This window comes from Pogona vitticeps, chromosome 5, assembly GCF_051106095.1.
Source record: "Pogona vitticeps strain Pit_001003342236 chromosome 5, PviZW2.1, whole genome shotgun sequence".
NCBI lineage: Eukaryota > Metazoa > Chordata > Lepidosauria > Squamata > Agamidae > Pogona > Pogona vitticeps.
Window position 1 is genome coordinate 172,560,854 of NC_135787.1, and position 23,384 is coordinate 172,584,237.

Genomic DNA, 23,384 nt, shown 5'->3' on the forward strand with positions numbered 1-23,384 from the left:
ATAATTGCACACTATCACAAAACTCACTAAAATGTTCCTACTCACATGCTGTAAATTATTATGAAATAACAATAGAAAACCAAGCCAACCAAATGCACTTTCAATTGGGTTTTAATATAAACATTACACAAGCACACATCAAATTGAGTCCTAGTTAGGGATGAGAAGGTGAAGGCCTGGAAAAAATGAAAGGGACCAAAATCAGTTTGGGGTATATAGAAGGAACCAAGGGAGGAAACACATGTATATTGGGTTTGAAAATGTTACTTTTCGAAGCTCTGGATCAAGGTTGTGTTGGACACAAGTTAAGATGGCTGTCAACTCCCCGAGAAGCAAATTCACATTGGGACTCCTTTTATAGGCATAAAATGGTTACTTCATAGGCGTCAATTAAGCTACCAAAGAAGTAACATCTAGGGTTTGGTGCCCCAGCAAAAAGCAAGATATGTATGTCTGACTATAAAGATTAACATGTTGAACTAAGGCTTGGGAAACTTAGGTACAGATCCAACTGCAGCCACAAAACTCATTAGCTTACCATAAGCCAGTGGCTTTCTTTCAGCCTAACCTATGGCACAAGGGTAAGATGAAGTGGAAGCGAGAAGAACTATACTGTACATATATGGGACTTCTTAAGACAAGTGTCAGTAAAGACAGGCATTCTCTTTGTGTCATGGAGAAAGAGTTATATTTCTTCCTTTTTACTGCATACTCCTTATGACACCAGAATGTGCACAGACAAGCTTATTTTTGCACTGTGCATGTAACAGAGACAGCAAGGCTGGTGTCATACGGCTGTGCAGCTCTCAGATCATACGTGTGGCATGTGTGCTGTTTTTTCTGTCATGCAAAGTTAACTTGGCTCAGTAAACCTGAACCAAGCCTCAGCCTTGCAACTTAAAATGGGCATACTCCTTCTTGCAATCTTGTGAGCAGAACAGATTGTTGAAAAGTGAAACCACATGTAAGGAACAAACAAGTGTCTGAACACTTGCTTGTATTGTTATTCATATCTGAGGGTTTACAGTGCAGCTGACCGGTCGTTGGATTATCCTGAATTTGTGGGGGGGAGGGGAAAGCTCCCGTGTCTCTTTCAAAATGTTGCTAGTTTTATAATACATCATCAGCTTCCAGGGAGTTGTTTAGCCCTATATGCCTTCTTTTTTCACAGCTGATGCATAGATGTTTCAGTGATAAAATGAATGATAAAACAAATACATTGCTCAAAGTCTACAAATGCCCCCATAGCTCAGTGATTTAGGTATCTGGCCGCAGAACCAGAAACTGAGAGTTTGATTCCCCGTTGTGCCTCTTTGGCAGGGGTTGGATGATTCATAGGGGCCCTTCCAGTTCTGTAGGTCTAAAATTATTTCATTACTATTATTATTGTCTAGCAAGGATGGGGTGAACAGAAGAAACAGAAAGCTGCACTCTGTCTCTAATCCTCAGAGTCTGAAAATAAATGCTATATTTTGTTTTTGATTTTTTTAAAAAAATTCATCACCAGGACTGTCAGAATTTCTCATCCCTATATAGGAAAAAGAGAAAAAAAAGCATGCAGGCACAAAACAAACACCAATAATAGTACTGGCAACTCTCAGTAAGAGTTCATTCCCATATTATAATTTTGAGACACAAGAATGCTTCTGTGACACATTCCAATGTTGTTAAATCATAATATGGGTCAACGGCCCTATGAAAGTATGTTCTATCCTAAGACTTTTGTGGCTTCTAATCACCATAGTGATAGTGTTGATTTAAATCTCAGCAAATTTTATCCCTTAAGAATTAAGAGTTTAGAATACTGAAAAGGAACGGATGTCATGGTACCATTTTTGGAGGAATTAATTCTACACCTGGTGCTTTCCCTGGGCAATTTCCAATCCACACCTGCTCACTTCATCACTTGGTTCTCACCTACGTTTCAGGAGACCACTAAAGTCAAGTTCTCCTGCATCGTCTTGTCCTTCACCGCTGTTATTGATATAAAAAAAAGAGATCAAGTCTTTGTTTAATACCTAGAGAGCCGGACAACACACAATGCGTACACTTTGATGACCTACATATGCAATACTATGTAGACACACAAAAGAGTATACTATGTCAACACAAACATGTGTTCTTTTTCACAGAATTTACAACTCTTGCTAACAAGCATTTGTGAAAAATGAACACAAGAGGTTTGTGTTGCTCCAAGTTACACTTCTTAAGGCAAATTCTTGTAATTCTATGAAGATAAATTTGCCTGAATTTGTGTTAGACGTCTAAATGTTGTGTTAGACGTTTCTGTAACACAAATGAGTTTCAAGGGGAGTCAGCACAAAGGGCTTTGTTTTTTACCTTCTATCACTGTGCCTGCTTAAAAAAGAAAAACAAAAACAAAGAGCTTGTGCTGATCTCAGTTGTAAAATGTAAAACAATTCCAATTGCATTGTTGCTTATACTGTACAGAACAATCCATGGCCATATAAAATATAAACCACTAACACTGAGTTTCTTTTGAGTTGTCAAGAAGGAAAACCTTAGCCATCAGAAACCTATTCCTTATACACAGAAATAATTGTGCTATATGGTTTTAAAAGATGGGACAGAGTTATGGTGAGTTGGGTGATGAGTTAAAAGGAGGTTAAATGATTTCTAAATGCATTGAATCATAATACCCTGTTTCCCCAAAACCTAACCTGAAAATACTCCCTAGTATGATTTTTCACGATGCTTGTAATATAAGCCCTACCCCAAAAATAAGCCCCAGTTAAATGAAACGCTGCCCTCCACCATTGTGCAGCAACCAGAAGATGATGACATGACTGCATTTGAATAAAGGTAGATTGTTGTACATGAATAAAATGAAGCATCCCCTGAAAATAAGTTCTAATGCATTTTTCGGAGCAAAAATTAATATAAGACACTGTCTTATTTTTGGGGAAACACGGTAGTTATATAGCAATATTTATAGACAGGGCTTAGTGTATTTTGTACATGTAAAGAATCACCAAACTCCATAAATTTTCCATCCTGATGGAAATGCAGTATTTGTGCAGATGAGGAATTGGTAATGTAATAGGTGCTTAGTCCTCATGTTTTGCATAGTATGTTTTTTTTTTAAAAAAATTAATATATAGTCTGTTTCTGATGAAAAAGAGAAGATAAGAACAGGGAAGAGTCCTATATCATCAGGGAATAGGACAGAAGTGCTCTGAACAGTTTTCTCCCATTACTCTTGTTTTTCTCCTGAACGCTGCTGTGCATCCAATCACCATCCAATTAAGTTCATTACTTTTAAAAGCAGTTGCTCTATCTTTTACAAAATGATGATGATGATGATGATGATAACAACAACAACAACAACAACCATCATCATCACCAGAAATGATCTTAGAAGGAAAACAGATTCGATGAAGCGACTTGTCTAATTTATTTTGAAAACAGGATTTGGATATATTTTTTCTGGGACAGAATATGCACTTTTTGGGGGGACAGAAGCTTCACTCTGTAGCAAAAGAATACCCAAAGCCCGATTTACAAAAAGAAGAGGTTATGGAAGTTAAAGTGAAGGTGATGGTGCCATTAACCATTGCTTTCCCCCACAGGGCAGCCCGGCTTCTGTGTCTTCAGAAGATCCCGTCCTATTTCCATCACTCATGGAAAGAGTGCTTTTCTTCACAAAGAGTGTCGTCCAAGTAAAATGAGGATGTCCCTGGTCTAGAAGATCGGGGAGGGAACTGGGGGAACTGAGGAAGCTGTTATTACTGCATCTTCCTACAGAACCAAATACTTGACCAAGAGTACATCAAAGGCATATGCTATGTTAGAACAGAAGGAAGAGGCAGGATCACCTGTGGATATTAATTGGACCAGCAAAGTATTCATGATCCCAGAAGGTTCAGATTTTGAAATGGTTTTCATCACAGAGGAATGATACTGTATTATTGTAGTATTAATATATTAGTAATGTGGAAGATTCTTAACACAAAGAAATTTTAACCAGGATCTTTTTTAAAAAAAAACATTAATACATTCAGCAAATCATAAATCAGATTTCATCTTTCCTTTTTTTAGAGTAACTGTTCTCCACTGGCTGCCTCTGTGAACTGGTCTAATGGGTCAGAGTACTGTAATTTTAAGAACTGGGCACCCAGGATACTGTCTTGTACCTGCCCATCTATTGTGGACTCTGGCTCATTATCCATAATAAATAAAGGCATACTACTTTTTTCCCCTTTTTGCTAGAGCTGGAAAAGTTGCCTTTTTGGACTACAACTCCCAGAATCCCCAAACAAGAGTCAGCGGCCATATCAGCATAAGGATTCTGGGAAAATAAGCATTTCTAATCTCTGTTGTTGTTTTTTTTGCCTTGTTTCTTATAGAGTAAAGATGTCACTGGCCTGCCGTAGATCAACAGATTTAGTGCAACTCCAATTAAGTTCTAATGAAAAGTAGTGGTTTTCCCCAGAAATTTCTGTATCTTGAGAAGATCTCCACCAAATCCTTCAGGAATCTTTCCTAAAACCCATAGGTGCTTCCAGTGGCAAACCCAGATACCTTGTGTTCACATTTAAACATTCATCACCTGCTGCAGTACTAACATATTTGGTGCACTGAGTGAACAAGAGAATAAGAGAAGTAGGGAAAAACAGAAAGAAGGAGGTCTGTTAACATCATGCCAGATGGTAGAATTGGTAGGGAAGGTTATACTATTAAGAAATGTGTGGATAGAAATGTGTGAGATGATGAAACAAAACTTTAGAAGATCCATATTGCAAAAATCTCATGACATCTGTAACATTCAAAGTCTAGACAAATAAAGTTTTACCAAGTACCGTATTTTTCGCTCCATAAGACACACCTTTCCATAAGACGCACCAATTTTTTAGGAGAAGAAAACAGGAAAATATAATCTGTTTTCTTCACTCCATAAGACGCACAGACTTTCCACCCCCCTGTTTTGTGGGGGAAAAGTGCGTCTTATGGTGCGAAAAATACGGTATTTTTTAAAAATCCATATGTGGATACCTGACATTTCAAAATATTCCTAACTGTCAAATTTGGGGTAGTTTTTCAGGTGTATTTTGGGGAAATCTTACTCATCTTCCCCACACACACACACATATGCAGAGATTATGGGACTTTCTTCTTGTAGGACAAGAGTGGGCTACTTATGATTCTCCAGATGCTTTTAGACTGGAGCTCCCACCAGCCTTGGCTAGCATAGCCAATTATGATACATGATGGGAGCTGCAGACAAGCAATGGGTGGAGGGCCACAGGTTGCTCACCACTGATATAAGGTATTTAAGACGCAAGAATGCCAGCATTTGTAAACACAATAGGAAAGGCCTAAGGTGTCTACAGTTTATGCAGATATTCACATCTGCCAAGAAAATGGTACTATGAGCACGGATGGTACAGCACAAATAATAAAGGGATGTCATCCTATAGATTGTAGATATTCACTGGTGTTACATCTGAGTTTTCAGCTGTTCCTCAGATCTGTCTGAAATTATCAGTATTTACATGTTAATTTGACATATTTCAACATTTTTCCCATTCACTGTAATATACATTCGGACAACTACAGGGACTGTGTTTTATTTATTTATTTATTTATTTATTTTATTTATATCCCGCCTATCTAATCAATTAAGATTACTCTAGCTTATGTGTGGCATAAGCTAACTCATGGTGAGCAATTTGTACACAGCAAATCATGCAGTGCCTTCAGGGTTTTTGCTGCCAACTTTCTCAGTACATGTCTGTGGTAAGATGGCAACAACCTGCATACGATTGCACTTGCTGCATACAAACAGCTGAGCTCCACTTCTGGAAATGGTGTGATGTAATTAACCACACATCCACAGGGCAAATATAGGTGACATCCAACAGCTCACTTCTGCTAATGGAAGCTGCTTCCACCAGCAGAAGCATGATGGGGCAACCCCCTCCTCTCTACTATGGTCTTCTGTGCACCTAAAATCTACTACACAGAACTGGGAAATCCTCTGCAGAGGTTTTTGTGCTGTGGGAGAATGCATGCCATTGGAAAAGGGAAGACATTATCCACTAACATTAGTGTCATATTGAATTTAACCCATAAACTGTACACCAGTTACAAGAAACAGTGGGGATCTTTCAGAAACACAGTCTAGAACTGTTAGCACTGATATCTTCCTTTGTGACATTTATTCTGGCCTCAATTTGCTGAGCTGTTCTACAGGCTTGACACAGGCTTTTCTTTCTATTGCTTTCCACTTTGTTTCAATCTCCTTGCTCTAATCGGTCTTCAAAAACATTGCAGGGTTTATGATTGTTTCAACAGCCACTACTGAAGGACTTTCTGAGACTACTACTTTAGTTACCTTCTCTTGAATGCAGATCGGATATCTATGGATGGCGCAGAGGATGTTTCTACAAATAAAAGCAAAATGTAAAGTTAGTATTTGTAACTTGCAAAGTGCAATGCACCTATTCTTTTTAATTCCATTTCCCCTTCTACTTTAGTTCACGTTCAGTTTTGAAGAAACAGTAGAAAACCAACATGGTTCCTATCGGTCTTACACAAAATGCTAGCAATATATGACACTGAATATACAGTGTGGAGTTCAGCCTTATTTCTTTCTTCATTCTAGAGTTAACATGCAGATCATAAATAAATAAATAAATAAGATCAGCATTATTATACATGAGTAAAGTTGAAACCTCCAACGCAAAGCCATCCCTCTGCCCCCATAAATGCAACCCTTCCCAGGCTTAAAAAAGGGGGAAAAAGAACTTGCTGAAATTCTTGGGGCCAATAAGAAAAGGGAAGTTAAGGAAAGTTGTAGAAACCATGCTGAGAATTGGTTAAAGGTTGGAATACAGATGGCCAAGATAAATAAAACACATCTGTAAAATCTGTGCATAGTAGTGAAACATCGCCAGGCAATAATAAAACAGTGACTCATTCTGTGAATTAGTATAAACCATCCATACTCTACTTGTGCAGAATCAATACTCAAGGAAAGGCATGCCCATAGTACGATCACTATTGTAAAGGTATGTGATTCTTTTATAGGTGTATGCTTAGAGATGCTGAACCTCAGTTCCCCTTAGCCCTCGGTGACCTTGTCAATTATGAGACATGAGTTGTAAGTCCCCCACTCCTAGTTTAGAGATGTGACCACAACAGGTTGTTGATGGTCTATAATGAGCTCTACTTTACCATATACCGTATTTCTCCAAAAGTAAGACAGGGTCTTATATTAATTTTTGCTTGAATTAGGGCTCATTTTCAGGGGATGTTTTATTTTTTTTTTCATGTACAACAATCTACAACAATCAAATATAGTCATGTCATCTTCTGGTTGCTGCACAATGTTGGAGGGCGGGGATTCACTTAACTAGGGCTTAATTTGGGGGGTAGGTCTTGTTTTCAGGGAAACAGGGTAGTTGTATGATTCTCCCTGCAGAAGGATTCTCCCTCCCTCAGTGTTAAAGAAAAAGTAACAGCCATTTTAGAAGTATTGATAGGCTGAAGTGGTAAAATGCTCCATTCTCCTTACCTTTCATTTCAGCATGATTTGTTTTGTAATTGGTCTTTGAAAGGTAAACACAGATTTAAGATGCAAGGTTGATTGCTCTGAGGAAATCATGGTGTAGTAGGAAGAACAGGCTAACAGCAAAGAATACATGTTTCTTTCAATGTCTGATTTGACCCCCAATTTACACAGATATTGTTCTGGATGGCAACTAGATCTTTGAAGTTACTTTAATCTGGAGCTCTGTTTTGCCAGCACCTATGTCCAGTGCCCATGCACCAGCTGAGAGTAGCAGTGCAGTCCTGGCAGAAAGCATCATCTATTCTACAGCATCAAAAGTGAAGGCTGTGTTTAGATTCCTTATTACAGAAAAGTGGAGGAAATGTCTTCTGTGCATGTGGTTAGATATTAGAACACTGAAGAATTTTATGAAGGTTCTCATTCACTTATCCTAGCATCCAATTATTCTTTCACTATGCAGCTTGAAAAAGTTGATTTTGGACTACAACTGCCAAAACCTAGGGTCATGCTGGCTTGGAAATTCTGGGAACTGTGATCCAAAGAAAACAACTCTTTTAAGATCTGCTCTTTTCAAAAGGAACTTCCAATGGGATATCAGTTGATATGAACTTTTGTTTGTTACGGATAAATATAACACCGGAATAAAGGAGAAACAATAGGGTGGTATGATCACAAAATCTATATAAATAAGATTTTAAACATCTGTTCTGGACTTCTCTTCATAGATGAAAATGCAACTTCTGGCAACAGTCAGTAAGAGATCTGAATGTGGAGTCAAATTTCAGCCAGTGTAAATTAGCCATGTAATCAGATAAAAACAACTCACTCCTATAGAAAGTTTATGCATGCAGACAGACTGGCACCTTGCCTGCATGCTACTGAATGCACACAGACTGTGAGGCTTGTCTAGTTAATTGGCAGTCAGCTGCTGGACATTCCGTTAATTGTGTCCTGCCTTCCTGGCTGATTAATGAGCACTCTGACCTTGGTAATTTGGTAGCCTTGTTTTGCTAGGATGAACATATATTGGGTTAGCTGCCAGGCGGCTCAGATATTTGGGAAAGCTTGCCTAGAAGTGTCTGGTGTTTGAAACACAGGGCCAGGTGACCAGGATAAAGGACCCAACAGCAGTGTTCTGAGGGGCAGACAAGGCCCTTTGCTCTTGGACAATCTTTATCCCTTTCACTGCCCTTGATCCATAAAAAAAAGAGCTATTCATGTATCAAGTCTTGTAAGAATCTACGAGGCTTGATGTACTATGAGGTCTTACTCTTACAATTATTCTATAATCTTCCAGAGTGGAAATTTGGTATTTCCAAAGCTTCCAAGTTAGGACAAGCTTTCAATGTAGCTTTAGAAATCCCACTAAATTGTAGAACTGGATTTACTGTGAAGGTGACATCTCCATCCCTCATCTAGAACAAGCAGCTGACAAATCTGGAGCCAAATAACTATCAGAGACAGTGTTACAGAGCCAGTTTGGACGAGGCAGTCCGAAATATTTTGAGGTGAGGAACGAGGTCACTGGACACCATTTCATGCTCAGAAGACTTATGGGAATGTTGGTTAAATTCAGAGCAAGAAGCATGACACACACAGAGCTCTGTTTTCCAATAACTACTTTTTTCATAACTACTGCTTAACCTCTAAGTACTGCCACCAATTCGCTCTGTCTAGGGGTAGGGCCAGGTTATTCTGGAGAAATTTAGTGAGGGATATACTACAGCAGAGATATCGACTGTATAACCAAATGTATTCCTATAATAAATAAGTTTAATATGCTTTGGTGAAATCTTCCTCACTCTTTCTCTTGTTAAGATATAGACGTTGGCTTCCAACAGGAAAAGGGCTGTGATACTCCAGGATCTTGATAAACATTTTCTCTTGGGGAGTCATGAAGGACATGTAAGAGCAAAAAAAAAAATCTTCCCTGGAGCTGGGATGAAGCAAGGGAAAACCTTTCCTATGACCTACAATCAGAGATACTGTACATTGTAAGAGTTTGGAACTGTCAACACTGCCATCTAACATGAATTTTATTCCAGATATAAACTATAGCTTTCAACAAGCTTCTCAAATAATTGCTTCAGGAATTTTATATGATTTCACTGACTGAAAAGTATGTTCTGCGATATTTCCAGCCTATTGGAACCATGTGAAAGAACCAACTCACTTTAAAAGAGGATTACACAAATCTGCAACAGGGAGGGGTCTTAACTCATAATGCCATATGATCCTTCACATGTGGAGGCAGGATGCTACTGAAGGACAGGTGCTGGGGAAAACAGGAACAGGAGAGGAGGGCTATTTCTCCTGCTTCTGGACTTCCTTGAGGTGTCTTGTTTGTCATGGTGGGAAAAAGAATGCTCTGATGGGGGGGTCTATTATGTACTTGGGTAGAGGGGTTCCCCTCAGAGGGCTCTTCCTCTTGTCCCTTACAGAGCAATAGTTTCCAGGATTTCCAGGGAGAAGGGGGCTAAATTAACGTGGTTTTTTTCTCTCTTGCAACTTTAGCCCTCATCTCTAACTCTTCTCTTTTACCATTTATTTTCTGTTTCTTACCCTCTCCTGAGTCATTATACATTATTTATGTATAATGCCTAGTATGTTAATACTGTACTAATACCAATACTAAGTTGTAGATATGGTCTACCACGGATGTGTTTCTCTGGCTTATACTACATATAAGCCTGAGAAATCACCATAACACAATGTCTGCCATTGCTAGTGCTAAAACCATGGGCTACAGACCAGCACTTTGTTAAAGACATTCTTCAGTCAATGCCTGATGTGGAACCCAAGGCCAGTCCAGGGAGGTGTGCTGCCTGAGGCAAGCAACGAACAGTGTACCCTTCACCCAAGTCAAGATAGATAGTACCCATTTCAGCACTTGTGGTGAAAATCATATAGCTGCTTCTCCCATTCCTTAGCAGTAAAAGGAAAATAATTGGTTAATATTTAACCAGCATTGCCCCATCAGCTGCCTGAGGCAACTGTCTCACACTGCCTAATAAGAAGGCCGACACCAGTCACAGGCCTCATGCTGTTGGCAGGTCCAGCCCCAATTCATCTTAAGTTCTTTGTGGCCAAATTTGGTATAGGGAAAGAGACCAGAAGGACACTACTTGTGCCCGCTTCTCACTAGCACATTCTGGGCTCCATATTGTCTTTCCAAACAAGATCCAAGAAAATCTCATTGGTTTCTAAGGTCTGTAATAGCAATTTTAAAAAAAGACAGTCTTTAACAGAAATATGTTAAGGGGAACATTAAACCCATATACATATCCTGGTGAATATATGAAAGTGCCTTAGAAGTAAGTATAGTAAGAAAAAGGTGAGTAGATCTGATAATGAGTCCCAATAAGGAAATGTTTGTATTAAAGAAATAAAACATAAAATAGACCCTTACCATGGACTTCCAGATCAAAAGAGCAGCTATCAACTTTATCTTTATATGTGACTTCACACCTATAATTTCCTGCATAGTTTTCTTTTGCTTTAATGATTTGCATCTCAAATGTATACATCTGAAATCCAAACATACAGTGCTCTCGTTATTATAAATATAGGGAAATAATAAGGGGTTAAACATACACATACATGTATGCAAAGAACATATCTCACAATAATTTACTATTCTCAGAGATGGATGCATATGTCTACTAAGTCAGTGGTTCTTAACCTTTGTTACTCGGATGCTTTTGAACTGCAACTCCCAGAAACCCCAGTCAGGACAGCTGGTGGTGAAGGCTTCTGGGAGTTGCAGTCCAAAACTCATGAGTAACCCAAGGTTAAGAACCAGTCTACATTAACCCATAACTTTAACAAAAGAGAAAGTCCTCCTATAACACATTTTCTCACTCCAAATTATTTAAACACATTTTATATGTTTAAACTGTTGGATCACAACACGCCATACATGTGTTAAAAATTAGGAGTCTCTTGGGAAAAAATCAGGTGGAAATCCTTCATTTGGTGCTCATTGTTAAATACGCAAGGTTTCAAACCCAAAATGTTCTGGAAGCCCAAGTGGACTCGGTGGTCAGGGGCGCCTTCCTTCATCTGCAGAAATTGTACCAGCTACGGCCCTACGTACGAGTGGAGTCTCATGACAGTTACACACACACTGGTAACATCTTGTATAGAGTACTGTGATGCACTCTACGTGGGGCTGCCTTTGAAGACGGTCCAGTGATTGCAACTGGTCCAGAATTGAGCTGCGCGGCTGGTGAGTGGTGGGGCCACTAGAGAACACATCAAGCTGATTCTTTTTAAGTTACATTGGTTACCAGTTGCTGCCCGGGCCCAATTCAAAGTGCTTGTTTTGACATATAAAGCCCTAAACGGCTTGGGCCCTGGATACCTGAAGGACCACCTCCTTCCATATGAGCCTACCCAGCAGTTAAGATCTAGCCAGGGGTCCCTTTTGAAAGAGCCGTCCCTCAAGGAGGTAAGAGGGACGGCTTGTGGACAAAGGGCCTTTTCGGCAGATGCCCCCAGACTATGGAATACCCTCCCGACTGAAATTCGTCTGGCGCTGACGTTGATGACATTTCAGCGCCAGGTCAAAACCTTCCTGTTCCAGAAGGCTTTTAATTGAAATAACATCAACTATAGGTCCTGATGGCAATTTTAATTGTATTTTAATCATTTTATCTTTTATTTATTGTAATTGAATTTTAATTGTTTTAAGCCGCCCAGAGACCTTTGGGTAGAGTGGGCGGCATATAAGTTAAATAAATAAAAATGTTAAGGGTTATGTACTCAAAAGCCTTAGGGCTAGATGGACAGATGAATCTGTACATTTGGGTTTTCCCACAGAACTTTAATGTCAGACTTTATCTATTCTGAAATATTCTTTCCAGATTCTTTCCACTTGTGAATTTCAAAAGATATCTCTAAAAAGTGAACTGAAACAAAATTCTCACCAATCACATCCTAAGCAGGCTATATATAATACTTTAAAACAAATACATTTTAAAAATGAGGCTAACTGAGGCCAAGTTCATGTACCTGTTATGCAGAAAACCAGCATTTCCATGAAAGAGAAGGAACATTCCTCTCTATGACTACTTCAGATATATAATTTGTGAAAATATCTATGACAGCCTTCCCAAATGCCTTCAGCCTTCCCAACAGCCTTCTGCTATCTAGACCACATTTCTTATTATTCTTAACTACTGGCCCTGCTTGTAGGGACTGATGAGAGTTACAGACACAAAGATCTGAAGGACATCACTTTGAGAGGCTATGATCTACGAATTTCAGTGCTTACCCTATATTTTCCTTCTCAAGAAATGCAAAATGACAACTAACTGTTGGTTGTGAATGGACTAAGTGAGAGATCAGTAGGGGATGCTATTGGAAAAGGGTTAAGGAGGCCCTCCTCTGCTCAGTCTATGAGCTGCCTTGGAATTAACTGCTGAATCCCATGTCTTTCAACTACCAATTCTAAACCACAAAAAAGTAAAAGTAATCCATAGGTACCTTCGTTTGGCGCTCAAATGTCTCTTTTAGCTGAAGGTGCTTCCCTACTTTGCTTGCCAAGTCCATCCATTTCCCTTTGAACCACTTCACTGTTGGCTTTCTGAGAAGATCCTGGGCTTCTACTTTGGCTATAAATGTGATATTTTGCCCTTGAGGAGAAAAAGATTAAAATGGTTTAACATGTGGCTTCCTGTCATACATATATTTAGTAACTGGTGACAGCATGCACACAAATATTCTAAAGACCAATTCAGTCCATCAGCCACATTGGCCACAATCCAGCTCTCATAATTCCATCAGCATAAATTTTCAGCAGTGAATTACCACAAGTTAATAAATTTGCATAAGCATTTGCTATTGGACATCATGGTACAATATGGTGATTTCTTAACTTCTGGCAATTTACTGTGAAATTTATGCTGAGAGAATTATATCAGCACAAATGTGGAATAGGATTCCAGTCATTGTATAGTTAGAAACGGACCTGTCACACTTGACAAAAACTGAGCGGTGGCCACCAGTTGCTGCATGACTCCATTATCAGCATGGCAAGCATTTTCTCCCTAACCTCGTTTGCCTAAAATGAATGTAACCTATCAACTAGACTAGATAACGACATCTGCAGCTAGAAATAGTGCTCCCTGATGTGATTAAAAATCATCTAATTACTCTAGTAATCAGCGTTTCTCGCTCTGAATGTTGCAGATTAGCTTATGTTTTATGACCAACTTTCCAGAGCAAAACATTGGGTTCATTTACAAGTTTGATTGCTCAGCCACATGGCTCTCAGGAAATAATGTAACTGAAGATCAACTGTCCCATCAGTTATTAATTACAAGCCCAGTGTCCCATGTAGGTTGACCCTACATGCTGGAAGTACAGTTCTCCTCCTCGATCCAGCAGTTGTGATGGGCACATGAAGCAACCTCTTTTTGAAAAACTACAATCCCATAAATTCTCTATTTAGAAGGGGTAGTAGAAAAGCTGAGCACAATTCCTTCCCTTCCCTTTTCTCTTTCAAATACTTTGCTACCTTTTATTATCTAAAATTGGATTCTATTGCTTCATATATCTCCTTTAGATCAGTGGTCCTCAACCTTGGGCCTCCAGATGTTCTTGAACTACAACTCCCAGAAGCTTTCACAACTACCTCTGCTGGCCAGGATTTCTGGGAGTTGAAGTCCAAGAACATCTGGAGGCTCGAGGTTGAGGACCACTGCTTTAGATCATCCTTTAGATGAGGACTCTGAATACACATCTCAGTACATTAAAAGCTCAAGAACTTTATAGGATATACCCTAATCAACACATTTTCTCAGATGTAAGGCCAACTGGGCTAATTAGGTGTTATCTATAGGCAAATGCATACAGGACAGTCTTTAAAGAAAGAATCTATATTTTATTCATTGATACAGAATTTGGAAAAATGAATTCCTGGGCTTTGTTTGTTCAGTCGTTTAGTCGTGTCCGACTCTTCGTGACCCCATGGACCAGAACACGCCAGGCCCTCCTATCTTCCACCGCCTCCCGGAGTTGTGTCAAATTCATGTTGGTTGCTTCGATGACACTGTCCAACCATCTCATCCTCGGTTGTCCCCTTCTCCTCTTGCCTTCACACTTTCCCAACATCAAAGTCTTTTCCTGGGCTACATCTCTTCAATAACACAATTAGCATGGTCACTGTTTCGTAATCCAAACAAGTAATGTTTTCTAAGCTCTGTATTTTTATTTATAAAATAATGGACATCCCATGCTTCTGGTGCTTACACACCACTGAGGACGGCTAAGTAATAATTAAAACCACATAAAATACAGTAGCATTCTAAAACCAAAACCAAACAGAATAAAGTTAGATAGTGCAGATAAAAGATTATTTGATGGGTATTTATTTATACTTATTTATTTAGAGACACTTACCAACGCTAATTGAGCCACCCTTTGGTTTTTCAACGAATAAGATGGACTTCTGAGAGTTGTCCTGCTTTTCTGTTTCTTCCTGCGTACCTTCTCCAGTAGACGATACAAGGGGGAGAGGAGAAATATTACTTTATTAAATGCTTTTAAAAACTCTTACCCCTAATTTGTCCTTCCCTTCACAGCTATTTAGAAATTCTTATATTGCCTTCCTAATTTGCCAGTTAATGCTACATGTATTTGGCTCCTGCACTGTTGCATACATTTGACTATAGGAACCCTCAGACAAGAACTGAGAGAAATTTAAGATATACCAGAATACAACTTAATACAGCTTTTATTTCAAGTGCTTGTAATTAATGTTTTGTTCCTCCAATACCCAGTTTGGACCACGTATATTCATCTATGAGAGTATTAGTCCCGTAAAGAAGGAGTGGGCAAAGTGTAGCTTTGTGGCCCCTAAGCTATTTTTGTACCACACCAAAAAAAAAAAAAACAAGGAAAAGTAGAAAAGTAGCCCTAAGCTCTGTTATAAAAAGTAGCAAACTGGAAAAGGTACTATTTGGGGAACTAATCTTCCCAGAATCCTCCTGTCAGCATTGCCACTAGCACTATGTCTAACTTTGGTAAAAGATTGTGGCTTGAGCTTAATGGCACATAGAAAGCTTTCTTTCCGGCCTGTATTTCATTAATTACATTATTCCTAGTTGGTTTACAATTTAATCCTGGGGAAAAACAATACCCTGAAAATAACATGAAGATATAACCTTGTGAGTAGATGGTATGTAAAACACCACATAAAATATCATGATGGTTCTGATTTATAAGGAATTGTGGACAGGATCTTATTGGTAGCCCCAACCAGATGAGACCCACTTAAGTACCTCTCATGAATTCAGTGGGTTGAGACTGCCAGTAGGATTTGGGCCTGCACATTTTGTAAAAGAATAAAATAAAAGTTGGGTGTACATATCCAAGTGTGTCAAAATAAGATGTGACTTTCTGTTCTTGTGAGGGTTTCTTTCTTTCTTTTTCATTCCCACTGTAAAGATTAGCAGCTATATATAATAAACAGAGGTCTATGACTTGATTTTCCTCATCTATCCTCTATAACAGTGGTTCCCCAACCTTGGGCCTCCAGATGTTCTTAGACTTCAGCTCCCAGAAATCCTGGCCAGCAGAGGTGGCAGTGAAGGCTTCTGGGAGTTGTAATCCAAGCACATCTGGAGGCCTAAGGTTAGGGACCACTGCCTATAACATAGCTCTGATTTGGAGTACCAATACACATTTTTGTACAGCAGAGCTTTTTGTACAGCAGAGCTTTATGTGATCACAGGCATCTGTTTTCACTCCAGTGAAGTGAAGCCCTTGCTCATTGAGAGCTCTGTCTGTCAACTTAAACTTAAGTAACCTTTGAAGCAGGAACATTACCTATAACGGAAACAAATATAAAATAAAATATAAAAGGTTAGCATGAGATAGCATATAAAACTAGAAACCACAACGATCAATGCTAAAGAAAGGTAAGCTATGAGAAATCAATTGTTAATGGTTATCTTTATTAAGGGAAAAAATGGAATGTTTTGATATTTCCATTCTTCTGTTCTCTTTTAGAAACTCTCACCTGAGTCCTTTCTGTCTCCAGGTTTTGTCACATCTGAAAGGTAAGAGTAAACTAGATAATATGACTTCAAAACTTATATTTGATTATTTTGTTGGTTGTAGATTGTCATCACATGTCAGAAGGGAAACTTTTAGAACATAACTGGCTCAACGAAATGAACAGCAGAAGTGCAGGAGTGAAGGGTGTTTTTTTTGGCACAGTCTGAACGTCAGAGATGGGAAATGTTATAAGCCAAATCCAATTGTTAGTCCCAAGAGTAGATCTGTTGAATCAATCAAATTTTGGTAAGTTCTGTTCATTCATGAAGTCTACTTTCACTGGGACTAATAACTGGATCTAGTCCTTGCATTACAACTTGCATTAGAATCATGCTGTCTGTAGAATTCTGGTAGCTATAGTCCAAAACGGTAACATTTCCCATCCCTGTGAAGGCCCATGACTGTAGGAACTTTGCCGAAGTTAATCAGCTCTGGATATGATCAGCGCTTAGATAAGGTAATGGGGAAAGCTATGAAATGTTCCTATCAGGACTATGTGGACCTCTGAAGCCAGAGACCCTGGTAAGTCTTAAGTTGGGCTCATGCACGAAGAGCAGAAAAGAGGAAGAAGTATAATTTTATTTTCTTTGTCTGTACTAAGCAGTTTTCCTGACGCTTATTCCAATGAGATGAAAAGCAACCACATCAGCTCTGGAGCTGAAATAGTTCTTCCTCTATTACAGTGGATATTGGGAGCACTTTCTGAAGAATGCAGGATTTAGCTTTCCACACTTAGAAGGTAAGAACTGAAAAATACAGTGGTCCCTGGAATAGAGACTCCAGATAGGATTGAAACATGCCCCACAAGCTAAAATCTGACAGGGCTCCTTCTGTTCACATGAAATGAACTGTGGATCCCATGTTTGTATGATGCACTGAATTCCACCATGTCAGAAAGTCTTCATCTAATTGAAATAAATAAATAACTTTTTGAAAAATATTGTCTTCCTCTTTTCAGATCAGGTATGCCTGTAAACACCTTCATCAAGGCCTCCTGAAGCTCACATTGAAGCCAAACTTTCTACTTTCTTAGGGCACATTTTTGATAGAAATCAAATTGTAATTGCTCATGAATAGAACATATTTATTCTGGTATCAAGTAAGATTTTTTTGAAGTTCTTCTTTGCTGCATGGAATTCTGTATGGCTAACGATAGGAGACCAGCGTTTGACAATTTATCCTCCATGCATCAGCAAAATTAAACAAAAAAAATTGAGAAGTCCTCCTAACCTGCAGCTGGAGTATCATCTTCATCTGTAAAAAGAAATATATAATGAATAAAATAAAGCAAGCAAAGAAAAGGAACAGTGTAGGTTATCCATTTTTTTTAGTACAAACCAATATAAACAAGGAACCTGTAACAGAATAGGAAGGATGGGTTGCAGGAACGATGATAGCTGGAAAACTGGTAATGAAAACAGCAAACTGATGGATAAAGCTTTATGGTGACTGAGCGGATGAAATGTCCATTCATATTTTTCACACAGGTACAGAAAGGAGATGTGGGATGTGATCTTTTATTAACATGGATTTGAATGAAAGCTTTTGAAGTGATTGTGTTTGTTAGAAATGTCACCCACAAAATACAAAAAAACTAAAGGGGAGGAAAAGGGAGTACAAAAAAACAGCAGAAACACCACAATGAAAATTATGGTCAATCGTAGACCTGACCTTCTGAAGAGGATGTCGTTTCACTGGTGGTCTCGTCTGCAAGTGAAATGTGTACCATGTATACATTCATCACAATTGTTTGTTGTTGTTTTTAAGAAAAGACAATAGGAGCGCTGTAATTAGGAGAGAGAGAAATGGACGCCCACACTAACGAAGACAACGTGTCAACATTAATTCTTAGATCTCATTCCTTTCAACAGCGTAGTTAACCCAATGGCTTTCAACTTTTGATCCTCCAACTCTTTTACACAACTCCCAGAATCCTTGACCTTTGGACATGCTAAATAGGGCTTCTGGGAGTTCAGAACAACTGGAAGGTTGAAAATAATACAGTAACCATTCTGTCAAAAAGTTTTGTAAGTCAATACAGCAACAACAACATCCACTTATATTAATCAATCATCTACTATTGCAGAATATACTGCGCAAACAGAGAGCAGCATTGATGAACATATTACTTTCTCTTGAATATTTTGGGCTACAAGCAATGATGACAGAAATGCTGTTCTGTTACCTGCTGGTTGTATTATGGCACTTGGAGGAAAGCAACTAGCCCTTTTACTCTCAATTTATCACTATATCCACTAGTCAAGTAATATACAGTGGGGTCTTGACTTGAGAACTTAATCCGTATTGGAAGGCGGTTCTCAAGTCAAAAAGTCTGTAGGTCAAGTCTCCATTGACCTACAGTGCATTGAAAACTGATTAATCCCGTAACAGGCCGTTTTTGTTCCATTTTGGCTTTTTTCTGGTCTGTAAGTCAAATCTCAGTCTGCAAGTCAAACCTAAATTTTGCGGCCAGAGAAGTCTGTAACTCAAAAAGTCTGTAAGTCAAGCCGTCTGTAAGTCAAGGGTCCACTGTATCTGAGCAGAAAAAAACTTCTGCTCGCATGTAGGCAGTACATGCCAGCAAGAACCTCATTTTTCAGGTTTGTTGCCTGTATGTAGCATCTGTACTTAAGCAGGAGTTTCAAACATGACATGAAGAGAAAGTGAGAAAGACTTTTGGCTGTGCTGATCAAAATTGGGAAGGTTAACATACGGCGTGGTTTCACTGACAATAAGAACTACTTTTGAACTGGGTTTTGCATACTGTATTTTTTTTTTCATTTATAAGATGCCCCCATTTATAAGACACTCTCCCCACTTTTCTAACCCCAAAATTAAGAAAATGTAGCTTGGAGTATTCATCCTCTGGGCTCAGAACACTCGGACATTAGGAGTCCCTGTTGAATCTGAGCACTGCCTACAGGCTCCGCCTCCAACCAGGTGTTGTTCCAGTTGGTTTGTTCAGCATCAGCTGATGTCAGTTCCACAGGTCTGGTGACTGGAGGAAGTTAAGTATCCTGATTGGAGGCAGCTGAGCCTTGTGAGTGAAGGAAGCCTGTTTATGAAGGCAAGGTATGGGCCGTTTTGTTCTCTCTGTGGTCTCTGCTTACTTCTGTGTAAAAGATGCCCCTAATTTTTCGTGTAATGATTTTAGAAAAAAGTAGCTTCCCAACTACACAACACATGGTGAAGCCCATTTTTGTTTTGGCTGCAAGGAAGAGAGTTTGGCTGGATTTTTATTGGTTAGTGTTTTGGGTTTCCAGAGTAATGTCACTATATAGCCATGTCACTGAAAACTTATTTTTATGAGAGAGAGAAATGCCTGCATTCCAGAGGATGCCTGAAAGCTGAGGAAATACTGCACAACTTTGAAAACAAATGGGAAAAAGAAGGTTGCAATCATTGGTGATGTCAAAGTCAGCAACAACTGTGAGGTCTGAAAACATGGTGGTTAATGAAACGATTTAAAATCTCATCTGTAGTGTTCTGAAGTGGGTTTAAGCCCCTAATTTATACTGGAAGACGACTACTACTACTACTACTACTACTACTACTACTACTACTACTACTACTACTACTACTAATAATAATAATAATAATAATAATAATAATAATAATAATAATAATAATAATAATAATAATAATAATAATAATAATAATAATAATAATAATAATAATAATAAAAACATGAATCAAAATCAATTTAAAATACAATATAAATCAGCAGTGTAACCATGCCCATAGGTAGGTAGGTATGTGTCCTAGTTCAAAAAATAAAACCTGCATCCTGAAATACTTTTTTATTTTGATTAGCTTAACATGCAGATGAATGAAATGTTTAAATGTTAAAGGTCACAGACACAATTAAGATTGCAATCCTATATTCATTTTCTTGAGAATAAGCTCAATAGAACTCAGTGAAGCTTATATAGGAATTAAAAAAAGATTTAAAAAAAAGAAAAATGAGAGGTCGGGCTAGTTGTTTCCTTCTATGTGGTTTGGAAACATTGGTACTGTATCTGAAATGTCACCATTATTTCTATCATGTTTTAAAACGCCTGTCAGTCTATCTTCGCTGTCTTCATGGTGATTTGAATAGAACACATTTATGGAGAGGTTTACATAGTTACATTTAAATAATTTAGGGACGTTCTTGGTGTAGAGAAAACTCAAGCCATTTTAAGAAAAGCAACCTACAGTGAAGGACAAAGCTCCTTTCTGTTCAGGATATCAGAACAGCTTATGTCTCTAACAAAAACACATTAAAGTAAAATAATTTGGAGGGAAAAACTGGCATACTGGCCCTGTTATAACCAACAGAGTGACTCTAGTTTATTTACTGAGAGACAGGATGTTACATTTTCAATAGCCCAGTTTTTAGGCCCACAGACAGCTTTGCCTTGGAAGTGACAACATGTATTGCACTACATCCAACTTTAGAATTTTCTTGAGCAGACCCACTGAAATAATTAGGACTGAAATGCTTTGTGACTAAAAAGTTCTGTTCCTTCCAACAGATCTACGCCAGGTAGATATGATGTCAGCTTTAGCCCACTATTTTCCCTCCAAAACGGAAGATATATTCAAGAAAAGATTAGACATGTTGTGAGTGAGCAAACTGCATTTCAATTAATAAATCAAAAAAGTAGATCAATCACAGATCTTGAGTATCACCTTTGGTCAGCATTTTTTATACAAATCTGTATTTTGAGATACTACAGTCCCAAATTTCAGTGCTTAAAATTACATTTTTGCTCAAACACAAGAAATGGAAACACTGATACAAGTGCAAAAACAAGGATTCTTTGTGAAGAAAATCCCTACAGGAAGAGATGCTATAAATGCCCTGAGCCTTTTATAAAATGTAAAAAACTGTCCCACATTAAACTGTCCACCGTGGGGACCTTTTGTTCATAGGAAAATAAGCTAATATACCAACAAATACTTTCCTGTGAACAAGAATAAACACATACAGAACAGCTGCAGATTCCATGAACTGCAAGACAGGAATTCTTCAAAATTATGTACATGATAAATGGCAGCTAAATCCTTGAACCATATAGATATTGTGCTGGCTGTTCAGTAGGCAATAACCAATTCAAAGACTGGCAACGAGAGCTGAGTATATTCACACCCTTCAATCGTCATAATAGTGTATTTGTTGCCTATGAGTGTATGAAGAAAATAAATAATTCATTTTGCTTAGTCAGCACAGTATTCGCAATGTCATGCATGTTATACAAATGAAAGATGTCAATCACATAAAAGAAAGATCTGGTTTGTTACTGTCTTGTTGAAGGATGATAAACTAGATGAACAAAAAAGCTATTACTTGGTGTGTAAGATGACAACTTCAGTTTCAGTGCAACCTAGGCAGAAAGAGTTAATGTGCCAGTCACTCAATACATGTCCAGGATATTAAGATGTGATATGCAACTTCTATGGACATTGAGGTTACAAATGGAAATGGAAATGCTTTGAAAGATGCAATGGAGGAAAAAAAACTGGTAACAAACCATCTTTCATAATTCTTTAGTCTCTAGGACTGAATGAAGCGGCTGCTTCATCAAGATGGAGGAAAGACTCAACCACACTGATGCAGTTGAAATTAGAGAATGATAATCTAATCTATGTTAGCCACGTCATCTGTTCAAAAGATAACAAATACCCAAAGAATATCAGACCTGATGGTGGATTTGCGATCATTATTTCACTCTCCTTTTCTTCTGGAAGTAAAATTGTAATGGAAGAAATAACTTTCACAATGCAACTCATGGAAAAAGCCAGACAAACACAAATGATGACACCCTGGTGCTAACAGATTTCTTTACTGTAAAGAATACGCATACCTGCTAGGTAGATTAAGTAATTGATAAAAACAGTTTCCCATTAGTTAAGAAAACTGACCTTACTTTCATTATGTTCTTGCTAATCTATTTCTAGGCTTTCAGCCTAGTGTAGCTCTAGTGACTGGCAGTGTTACCACACGGATCGTGGATTAGGCAGAGGTAGTTCAGGAAACTGGCCAAAGTCCACTTAGGATTCCATTTCAGTAACCTTGGTTGCAAAAATAAGATTTTAATCCTTTGTTCAGTTACACAAAATGCTTCCACTATGGATGGAAATATTGTCACACCTACATGATCACAGCAATGTGGAGAATAAATAGCCCTATTTGTAAAAAGAGAAACTAGTTCCAATTAGTTAGTTTAATTATTGTTTTTTGAAATGATTACAGAAAGATGTAAGGCAATGAAAGATGGCCATTGTCTGACATATAGTGCTGCTCCTCCATTTCACTGCCGAGAAGTTTTTAAATTTTGAGATAAGCTTTCTAACAATGAATTGAGCAGATATTTTCTTAGACTGAAATAGGAGTTTGTGAAAGCCTTCACCTTTTGGTTATACATTTTATTCTTCTTTGGAATAGATAACGGTGTTCAAGTAATTCTAGGCTAAATCCACTTATTAGACTCAACTGGATTAGATAGAAGGTGTAGCCCTACCACATTTGGTGGGCCACCAGTTCCCCCCCACCCCACCCTTGGCTTTAACCTAATTCCTCTTGCACACATTATCAGGAAGTTTTCCTGCAGGAAGTACAGTAAAATGCAGTGCCTACTTTACACCTGGGTGTTACACCTGGAAATGTGGGACATACATTTAACAGGCAAATAAATGAAATGCGTGGAATCAATACAAGAACCTTACATTTCCCCAGAAATCTGTTTTCCAACAATAGTTACATTTAAGAAGACTATTTAACCAATATATTCTTTAAAAAAAG

At 38.3% G+C, this 23,384-nt stretch overlaps 1 protein-coding gene and 1 long non-coding RNA gene across 17 annotated transcripts in view; one reads left to right on the forward strand and one right to left on the reverse strand.

Annotated features, from left to right (window-relative positions):
- MYBPC1 (myosin binding protein C1) overlaps positions 1–23,384 on the reverse strand; it is a 121,627-nt gene that overhangs the window by 51,209 nt on the left and 47,034 nt on the right. For 5 of the 16 annotated variants that reach the window (XM_020800478.3, XM_020800480.3, XM_020800467.3 and 2 more), the window contains exons 5-13: positions 22,282–22,323; positions 18,269–18,304; positions 17,828–17,851; positions 16,560–16,592; positions 14,939–15,028; positions 13,022–13,170; positions 10,944–11,061; positions 6,356–6,404; positions 1,918–1,974 (exon numbers count right to left, since the gene is read on the reverse strand). In XM_020800478.3, coding sequence (XP_020656137.3) covers positions 1,918–1,974; positions 6,356–6,404; positions 10,944–11,061; positions 13,022–13,170; positions 14,939–15,028; positions 16,560–16,592; positions 17,828–17,851; positions 18,269–18,304; positions 22,282–22,323 — 598 coding nt within the window. The remainder of the gene's footprint in view (positions 1–1,917; positions 1,975–6,355; positions 6,405–10,943; positions 11,062–13,021; positions 13,171–14,938; positions 15,029–16,559; positions 16,593–17,827; positions 17,852–18,268; positions 18,305–22,281; positions 22,324–23,384) is intronic. The other 11 variants (XM_020800469.3, XM_020800468.3, XM_020800473.3 and 8 more) reach the window with 11 other exon arrangements.
- LOC144583117 (uncharacterized) lies at positions 15,024–17,864 on the forward strand. Its single transcript, XR_013536722.1, has 2 exons — positions 15,024–17,336; positions 17,556–17,864. It is a non-coding gene; the product is annotated as an uncharacterized LOC144583117 (long non-coding RNA).